This window comes from Capra hircus, chromosome 1, assembly GCF_001704415.2.
Source record: "Capra hircus breed San Clemente chromosome 1, ASM170441v1, whole genome shotgun sequence".
Classification (NCBI taxonomy): Eukaryota; Metazoa; Chordata; class Mammalia; order Artiodactyla; family Bovidae; genus Capra; species Capra hircus.
This window is the reverse complement of record NC_030808.1, coordinates 56176786-56187239: the sequence shown is the minus strand read 5'-3', so window position 1 is coordinate 56187239 and position 10454 is coordinate 56176786. Positions and strand designations below refer to the sequence as shown.

The window sequence follows — 10454 nt, the reverse complement described above, 5'->3', positions numbered from 1 at the left end:
AAGCCTTATTTATATGGTAAATTAAGAGATTTTCTATTAGTGAGCCCTCCTTGCATTCCTGGTATAATCCTTAGGTAAGGTTTCAAGTCCCATCTCTATGTCTCAGATGTCAAGGTCTATACTGAAGTGCCTCTGTCAACACTCTCCTCTCTGAAGCCTTTAAAAAATACTTTTCACACTCTGTCCCTGAAATAATATCCTCTTCTTTATTCTTTTCTCTTCTTTGTATATACTTTTATTTTCAGACTTATCACACTGTACTGTATTTATTTGTTTAGAATCTGTTTCTCCCACTAAACTCTACATTCACTGAACCACTGGAGTGGTTCTTAAGGAATTTTTTATATCAGTTACTTGAGTGTGAAATCTCCAGACCCTAAAGTGGCCATCCAAAGGAGTTACTCAGGAGTGGTACTTGTCACACTTTTCCATTAACTGGCCACAGAAATAATGTCCTGTTTATAGTTATGTGATGTTCAGATCTGTTAGGCATCAAAGTATGTTCTTTTGAATCAGTACAACAGCTTTATGTATAAGAAAAACCCAATTCAACCCAATGACTTATAGGAGTGGAATTATGCTGATCCCAAACTAGTAATACAAAAATGGTTCTACCATAGATAAAACTCTCAAATTGTCATTTCTCTTCCTATTCAGTATTAACATATATTTATGTCTTCAAGAGAGAAAGTACAGAACAGAGAAATTAACTTTTTTTAAAAAATAGATTTTTTAGAGAACTTTTAAGTTCATAGCAAAATGTGAGGGAAAAATGCACACTTCTCATCTTACCCCTGCCCCTCACTATCACAGTCTTCCCCCGTTATCAACATCCTACATCAGAGCAGTATATTTGTTACAATCAATGAACCTATACAGACATATAATTATAACCCTAAGTCCAAACTTTAAGTTTCACTCTTGATGTACCTTCCATGGGTTTTGACCAATGTATTATAACAAGAATCCACCAGTTTCATATAGTTTCACATGCCTAAGAGGTGTTAACTCTTTACACGGTTGACTGGTCCACCATCAAATTTCCTTTCACAACTCATACACCTGTTGTTTCGTCCACTTCACTCTGCCTTCCCAATGCCTCTGAGTATTTTCTGGTGATAGGTGAATGGCTTTAACGCTACGATCAGTTTTGTTTGGTGGTATGACTCTTTTGGACAGTAAATGGGAGTCATTGACAGAACTCTGGGCAGACCCATTCCGGGTATTTACCAAGGGCAGCTAGATGAGGCCCGACCTGTGTTCTCTTCTTTCTGTTGTCACTTTGGGTTTGTTACTCTTCCCCGTTATTTCCCTTGGTGTTGCTCCTTATAACCACAATCCCACAGAGCCTTTGAGCTAACGTGAGGGATCTGAGTGGGCAAACCAACAAAGAATGTAACCGAGGCTGCTGCTGTTGTTCAGTCGCTCAGTCGTGTCTGACTCTTTGCAGCCCCCATGGACTGCAGCATGTCAGGCTTCCACGGGGTCCCAAGGAGTCAGACATGACTGAGCAACTGAACGACAACAACTTCGCTTCTTGGCCTTTTGGCTAAGATCAAGTGGTGACTCAGATGGAAAGCGTCTGTCTACAGTGTGGGAGACCTGGGTTCGATCCCTGGGTCGGGAAGTTCCCTGGAGAAGGAAACGGCAACCCACTCCAGTACTCTTACCTAGAAAATCCCATGGACGGAGGAGCCTGATGTCCATGGGGTCGCAAAGAGTTGGACACGACTGAGCGACTTCACTTTTCACTTTTCTTTTTCTTGGTTGCAGTCTTTGTCAGTTTGCTAATTCAGGTTAGGAGAGTGTAAATATACTGGCTGGGGAGAAAAATTTAGGTTCTATTGTTCTCATTCCTTTGTTAATTTGCACCAAGCCCTAGACCCATCAGAGAAGCACTAGACAGGGGTTAAGAGTAATTTTGAAAGTGTTCCCCGGTCCTGACCTAAAGTCATGTTCCTTTCTGTCTAGTTGTATCTTCCTGGCCGTAGCATTCAGCCTTGTTAGCAATCAGAGAAGTCAGAAAAAAAAAAAGTTGAGAAATGAAGTGTTCTGTTCCCATCATTTTACCGTGTGGTTTTGGCTGGAACCTCAGCTCATTTCTGCCAGTTAATGTCTCTTTTTCCCTTCGTGGTAACTTCTACTCACCATTTCAGATGTCTCTGCTGGACACTCAAGCTTCAGCTGGTGGACACAGCCATGGCTGCTGTCATCGAAAACTCAGGCTATGTCTGCCAACTCTCAAAGAACAAAGTTTCAGTGTTTCTGCAGATTCAACCTTCAAGTTCAAGCCCAAATCATTCTCCTAAATCAGAGTGCCGAGAGGGCTGCCTTCAAGAGCCTCTGCCCCTGCTCAGAGCCTCTGAGACAAGGTCCTTTCCATGATATCCAGCCTTGGTTAGTTTCTTTAAACTTCTTTCCACCTTCTGATCTTGATTACTTTCTTTTCTCTTTTCATCTCCTAGTCATTTCTTTCTTTCTTTCTTTTTTTGTACACTTTCCTGGCCATCTTACCCCAGGGGCCAATTATTTCTACTTTCTTTTTTTTTCTGTCAACAACTTTCAGAGTATACTACCTGGGCATTAGAAAAAAATCAATATTTACTTAAGTGCATAGAAAATAGCTCTTGTCTACAGTAAAAAGAGATACCAAAGAAATTAAATATCATGATATAACAGAGACTGATCACATTCTGGACTGGAATTCAGAGAGCTGGCTCATCATTTTGGCTCTATCACTTTCAATTATGTGACCTTGGGAAGTCGATTTCATATACTCTGTAACTCTTTGTTTATAGTATGACCTCTAAGGCCCTACATGATCATATATTTTATGATTTTAAAGATCTACGCTGCAAAGTTAACTTGGTCAAGCCAACCATATGTTCGTTAGCTAAAACAAAACTTATGCTGAATCAAGGAAAATGATTATTTTGACTGAATTAAGTTTCTCTATATCTCTCACTCCAGCACTTGAGTAAGACTTAAAATATGCCTACTTCTGGACTTATGTGTGTAGATTAACTTTTGCTATAATAATGATGTGTAACCATCACACTCTTTAATAATGCACATTTGAGTTAAGTTGGAGATTGGTTGATCTCAACTGGGCCTGGTTTGAGTGTTTATGCTCTAATCTGTGAATCTCTTATCTTCTTGGAGCTAACAGCCTACCCTGAAAATGTTCCTTTTATGATTCTGGCAGAGAACAAGAGAGTGAGTCCAACCATACAAGCACCTTTCAAGTCTTAGGTTAGTCGGTCCATGATATTCCATTGTCCAAAGCAAGTCATATGGCCAAGCCCAAGGTCAAGATGTGCTCCTGATGCAGGTGAGCAAAGAAATGAATGTTTCTGAACAACAGTGTTATCTAACACACCATGCTTTGGGAATGAGTGATTAAAAGGCTAATGTATGGCTTCTTCTTGGTGAAAATTAAGTCAATAATGAAGGCATTCAGAAATCTTAAGGATTAGGGTACAATGTTGCTACTTCTCCAGTGAGACAGAACTAAATCCCCTGGTAGAGAGAGGAGTTGCTGGTTTGAGACAGGCTCTTTGAACTTAAAAATTTTAAGGTGCAGGTGAAAGTGTCACTTTAGTCAAATGAGGGAGGTCAAGATCATAACACTGCCTGAAAAGCATCTAGAGTCCTTCTGTTTTGCAGAAAAATTCCTCTAAATCACATAATGAGTATCCCTCCATGAATAAGCAACTGTTCACTCTATTCAAGTTGGAGATGAATTTACAAATGTTGACCAGAACTTATTTATAATAAAACCAGAAGAGAATATTTCAAAGAGATGGCTAAGACAAAAACAGCATAAGACAATTGTTATATGATAGACTGAAAATTACATGACTTATGTTGTACTGTACAACTGTCTATCCCTTTACCAAAATGATCTAAACATCCAACTCTGCCACTTTTTACCCCAATACTTCTACTACTTGTATTCATGTCTCCTAATTGAATAGTAAAAATAAAACCATAATGACTTTTACAAATCAATGGTGATTAAGTTGTATTAAAAATAACTACTCATGAAGCAATAGTCATATATGTATATATGAAGTTAGTCTTCTTTCTTGAGAACTAATGAGAAATTGAGGGTAATTAAGCCAGGCAAACATAGTTTATTTCTCCATTTATTGGACTGTATTAGTTATCTATGATTCTGTAATATGTTATGTTGTAGTTTAGTTGATAAATTGTATCTGACTCTTTTGCAAGCCCATAGACTGTAGCCCGCTAGGCTACTCTGTCCATGGGATTTCCCAGGCAAGAATACTGGAGTGAGTTGCCATTTCCTCCTGCAGGGGATCATCCCAACCTAGGGATTGAACCTGGGTCTCCTGCTTGACAGGCAGATTCTTTACCACTGAGCTACCTGGGAACCCAAACTTATTAAACAATAAGTATTTATTATCTCACAGTGTCTGCAGGTCAGAAATTCAGATGAGGTTTAATTGGGTAGCTCTGACTCTCATGAGGTCCCTGCCAAAACATCAAGTGAGGTTGCAGTTACCTAAAGACTTGAGTGGGGGCTGGAGGATGGGCTTAATGATCTCGTTCAATCAAGTCTGGCTGCCTGCTATTTGCTGCAGGTCTATGTTCCCTGATAGGTAGACCTCTTGGTAGGGCTGCTTGAGTGTCCTCAGAGCATGGCAACTGGCTTCTTCCAGAGCAAGTGATCAAGGAGAGATCAAGGCAGAAGCTACAAAGTATTTTATGACCCAACCTTAGAAGGCATACTCTAGTCTTCTTGGTTATACCAGGCCTGCGACTGGTACTCATTCACAAGATAGTGCAAGTCTATGACTCTGAGTGTGAATAGCTCCTTAAATTTTATACCCCGACTGTCTTAGCTACCAGATATCTGGTTGTTGGCTGGTTATCCCTATGCTCTTTCCTCATCCTATAGGCAAGAGCCTGGGCTGAGCATGATGGGAGGAAGAGTGAAGGAAGACTAGAACTGGGGTGCTTATGCAAGGTATTCTGTTTTCCTCCAGTGAAAATAAACAACTGGATTTCGGTACAAAGATGAATTGTATTTTCCCATTATATGGAACTCTCATTGAAACTTTCACATTTTCATTGTATAATTTTCCTGGGGAATGCAATACACCCCAGGTGCTTAGTTGCTCAGTAGTGTCTGACTGTGACCCCATGTGACCTGCCAGGCTCCTCTGTGCCTTATCTGGATTTTCCAGGCAAGAATACTGGAGTTGGTTACCATTCTCTTCTCCAGGGTACTTTCTGACCCAAGGACTGAACCCATGTCTCCTGTGTCTCCTGCATTGGCAGGCGGATTCTGTATCTCTGAGTCACCTGGGAAGCCCTCCCTCAGAGATGAACATAATTTTGGCTAATAGTTTAGAATGTTGGCAGATGCCCCAAAGAGCAGATCTGCTATGGACATAAGTTTAAAACCCTTGTCATCACCTCAGGGAATTAAAAGTGAAAAATAAAACACTACAAGCACTTTTTAAAATTTTTTTTTATTTTTATGCAGCAGCCTAATTTTACAAGAAAATCCTTATAGACTGCACCGGGTAACTGCTTCACGTTGCCTCTCAGTCTTATTTAAATTTCTGGCATATGCAGATGAAAGAGGGTGAGCTTTTGGGAAAACAGGTCAAACACTTCTGATATCCATTTCAGCTGCAGAAGAGGCTTGGCTAGAGGGCGATTATATTAATAAAGCATGATATCTTCTTTTTCGACAGGATTCTAGCAGAATTTTGTTGTGTGTCAAAGCCTCAGAGGACTAGAGTGTCTCCAGCTCATGACAAGGCAGATCACTTCCAATGGACTCCTGAATGCAAGTGTACTTGATGGGAGGTGGAGGTGGCTTGAAAGGCGGAGGTCTTTCCATGCTAGGAACAAAACATCGCTCATTCAAGGCTAAGAATGTCAGAGATGATGTATGTATGCATAATATATTTTTAGAAGGAAAAAGAGAAAGTGAAAGAGGCATGCTTCCCTGGCTCTCTCAGTTTTTTTTCCCTGGCATAACCTGCTTGCTAATCCTGTTAGTATCATTAATTAATATTTTTGTGATATTTTATAATTTGTAAACCATTTTTATCATAGAGTTATATAATTTGCATTTAGGAATTGAGTATTATTGCCACCATTCCACAGATAAAACTGAGGCTCAGAGGTTTTACGCAACTTGCTTAAGAGGAGCAGACCAGCAAGCCAAGCCTTTTAAACAGAACTTACACTCTCCATGGCAACTGCCTCCTAATAGGGGAAGTGTTTCTCTTACATGGGTTAAAGCATTCCTCCAGAGAAAAGATTTTCAAATTCTGGCACCAAAGATGGCGGTTTTTCTGAGTCGCTTTGCTAACCTGACCCCCAGCCCTCGCCACACACTCATTGTGTGTGAACCAGGGGGACGGTTGGGGGTGGGACATGAGCTTGTCTGAGTCCCTGAGTTGATGGATGGCACCTTCATCCTTTCTGTTTGTATCAGTGAACACTCTTAGAGTCATCTCTGTATAAAGAAAGTACTGGTCTACGTTTGCACAGTTCACCTCTTTGTCTGAAGTGCATAAGCATAAGGTGAGTGTTGGATTTAGCTGTACAAATGCTCCAGCTCTCTTGCTATCAGGAAATAGAGGCATATTTGTGGGCAGACTCAAAAATCTCTACCCCTTGTCTATCAATCCACAGTACCTTAATTTCTCCTTAGAGGGAGAGAGAAGGAGAGATACTGAGAAAAACAGAGGGGGGTTGTTTTTCATCTCTATATAACACAGTCATTTGAATATAGAACAACAACAAACAAATCAATTCAGATTTTCAGATTCCTGTTTTCTCATTTTAATATAAAAATCCTCAACACCTATTACCTGGTTAAGGTGGATAGCATTCTAAGAAATTTGAAATTCTGTTTTTTTCTGGGGAATTAGGAATTTCTTAAGGTCACATGGTGGCCAAGCTGTAGTACTTGGACAAAAGTCCAGAATTTCTGACTCATGGTTTGGTGTTTTATTCACCGCAAAACATCCCCTACACGTGGCTATAGAGTCTTCAAGGATACACTAAGTAAAAGGCAGGCCACACAGTCAATATTATCTGAGACAGCAGTAGTAAGATGTGGAGGATCAACTTTGTGTATTCTGAAGATCTCCTCTAAGCATGCCCTAAACCAGGCTGATCAAAAACAGCCAAGTCAGAAAAGTGAGCCTTAACCTTCCCTGCCATTTCAGACTTCTCAGTGGAAGGAGGAAAGTTCTGGAAACCATTTCAATAAGACAAAAAGACTGCTTTCTTTTCCCCGTGGGGAGAAAGGATAAGGGCAGTAAAAGCCCATTTTGCTGAAAAGCAGCTGGAAATTTCTTAAAATTACCTTTCTTACTCAATTTCACACTTCAGTATCTAGGCTCACCTGGGCCCAGGCAGTTCAGAGATGCATGAAAATGAAAAGAATAATGAAGGTTAAAAAGAAGAATCAGTTTCAGTTTTGAGGTGATGTGAGCCTCCATTCTCATTTCATGCCTACTGATATTCCATCCAGTGAGTGCTCCAGCCTGAACAGGTAGAGGGGCACCAAGTCAGAAGTTGTGCGTCTCATACCAACTGTGTGGTACTGGGGAAGCTGGGCAGCCTCTCTGAGCTTCTCTAAGCCTCATTTCCTCAGTTACATAGGAGAAAAACACTACTATCTAGGAATGATATTTAAAGCGTTAAGTGAATATTTTCTGCTGAAAAAAGTAACTGTTCCTGCATGTCTCAGTACTGTACTCACATTTCTTTTTGGTACTGATACCATTTTCTCACTCCAAGACCAAACAATACGAGACAGGAGAAGAGCAAAGCTGCCACAACCACCGGCCAGGACATTCCATCTTTGGGCTTACCTGAAAAGGGCATAAAGAGAGATGAACTTTGATGCCAAATTTGGCAAATGGGAAGCAGGATGAATTGGATTAGTTTGCTTACCTGCAACATACATTTCCAAGGGCTGTGGGGTGTTCACAGTCGTGCTCTGGGATCATTTCTATGGCTGGTTCTCATATCGTTTTTGCATTTATACAATTACATTTCTTTTTTTTTTTATGTGAATACCTTTTTTGTTAGAATGTTCCAGACCTAATCTTTTCTTTTCCTTCACTTTCTCAAGGCCCTGGACAATTCCTGGCACAGGGTGGCCAATAAAATGTGATTTATAAGAGGAGAGGAGTTTGGGGCAGAGTGGACACCTGTGTGGTATGGCTGAATGTATGGCTGAATCCCTTTGCAGTCCACCTGAAACTATCACATTGTTAATTGGCTACACTCTGATATAAAATAAAAAATTAAAAAAAAATGAACACATAAAACTGATAATCTGTAAATTTGTTTTCCAAATTCATTCCAGTAAAGTAAAACTTTTATGTGTGAAATACTGGTTTATCTTTAAATTCTTTTTCTTTAAGGAGTCATTAAAATGCTTTATGAAATATTAGTGTGTTAGGAGGAGGAAGAAAAAGTAAAAGGCATTATAACATTCTAAAGGTCTGAAAGTACAAAGCTGAGAAGGCCAGAGGCAATATGAATACAATATTTTGGACTGTCTTACTTTTTCTGTAACATGAAGGAAAAATTAAGTAAATGAACCCTCTTAGGAAATAAGATTGTCTGGTTCTGCCTGGCAGAAAATAAAAGGGAATGTTTATAATTGTATAGTTACTTTTTTCCTTTTAAAAAGTGTTTTATGCTCATGTTAAAAATTCAAATGGTACAGAAACATAAACTACAATGAAAAGGAAGTATCCTTACTTCTTCAAATGCCAGCTACCCACACTAGAGGTTATAACTTTTAATAGTCAATTATGTTAACTATTTAATAGTTAATTCCCATCAGAAATTTTTAATGCAAAAAAGCAAATATAGGTGCCGTGAATATATATCCTTTCATATTACAAATGGGGGCACACTGTACATACTGCTCTGTTCTTGGCTTCTTTCTCTTAAGAAAATCTTGGAATATTTTTCAGACGTGCATAGAAGTTTACCTCATTTGATTAAATGACTGGATGGTTCCCCAGCGTGTGGATCTACTGTGCTTTATTTAATTGGCCTTAATGTTGGATGGTTACATTGCTTCCAGGCTTTTCTTATTTCTAATAACACTACAGTGAAATTCCTTATACATTAGAGATAGATCTTTAGCTCTTCAGATTACAGAAATCTTTTGGGCAAAAGTGCATTTTTGCTTTATTTTTATTATCAATAAAAGAATATTTTCATTATTTTAACTAGATTATAAACCGTGTGTAGACTTTTTAAATTTATTTGATTGCTTCAGATTTATTACACCGCTTTTCATTAAGTGAAGTCTCAAAAAAATAAAACACACACAAGCCCCAAAATCTAGATTTAAAATATTTGTTACCCAACCTTTTTTATATTTTACATAGTTTGGACAGCAGCCATATGATGTTGTCATAACACTGATCACCAGCGCTGAAGATTTTTCCTCTTGAAACAGATATCCAGGGATTGGAGGTCTTCCTGGTGCTCGTGCTGCTTTAGTTTTGTCAGGGGGATGCTGACGGTACCCTGGAAGCTCACACAGTCCTATACTAAGTAACCCTGTGGCTCATTGATGCACAGGGGCTAGAGTTCACAGTGGTACTAGAGTATCATGATCACAAAAGAAACAATTACACAGGAAATCAATTTAGGACTACACACAGTTCTCTTTCAGTGAAGTCAAGACTGACTTACTCTACACTGGCAATATGTTAGACTATAACATTTTACCTCCAGAGTTTTTGAGAAATGAAAGAACAACAGGTTTTAGATAGATCTTCTATCAATGCTTACTAATTTTCTCCCAACTAAATATAGAAAATGAGGCCATTGGCTGCAGCAATGTCCTGGTGGAAAAGCAGAGCTCCAATTTGCCCCAATTCCTCAAGTATGTAGTTCCTTTCCTTTTTAAATAATTTTATTTATTTATTTTGGCTGCACTGGGTCTTTGTTGCCGCACAGGCGTTCTTCTCTAGTTGCAAAGAGCGTGGGCTCCTCTCCGTTGCGGTGTGCAGGCTTCTCATTGCAGTGGCTTCTCTTGCTGCAGAGCAGACTCTAGGGCTTGCAGGCTGCAGTACTTGCAGCACGTGGGTGATTCCACTAGGGAGAATCAGGAGTTGTGATTCCCCAGCTCTAGAGCACAAGCTCAACTAATTGTGGTTCACAGGCTGTGTTGCTCTGTGGCATGTGAGATATTGGACTAGGAATGGAATCCGTGTCTCCTGCATTGGCAGGTGGATTCTTCCACTGAGCCACCAGGGAAGTCACAGGTAGTTCTTTAGGGCACCAATAGTTAAAGATGTTGGTAGGATGTCAGTTTGCAGCTCCACTGCCATGCTGTGTGCAGGATGGATGATGCACCAGTGACTGAGGGCTATATGAACTTCAATATGAAATAAATTGAATCCCCAGGTAGAGTTCACCAG

General features: G+C 39.7%; 1 protein-coding gene across 1 annotated transcript in view; it reads right to left on the bottom strand.

The window, feature by feature from the left end:
- CD96 (CD96 molecule) overlaps nucleotides 5495-10454 on the bottom strand; it is a 99664-nt gene continuing 94704 nt past the window's right edge. The window contains exons 13-14 of the mRNA XM_005674903.3: nucleotides 7760-7871; nucleotides 5495-5879 (exon numbers count right to left, since the gene is read on the bottom strand). Coding sequence (XP_005674960.2) covers nucleotides 5771-5879; nucleotides 7760-7871 — 221 coding nt within the window. The 3' untranslated portion in view covers nucleotides 5495-5770. The remainder of the gene's footprint in view (nucleotides 5880-7759; nucleotides 7872-10454) is intronic.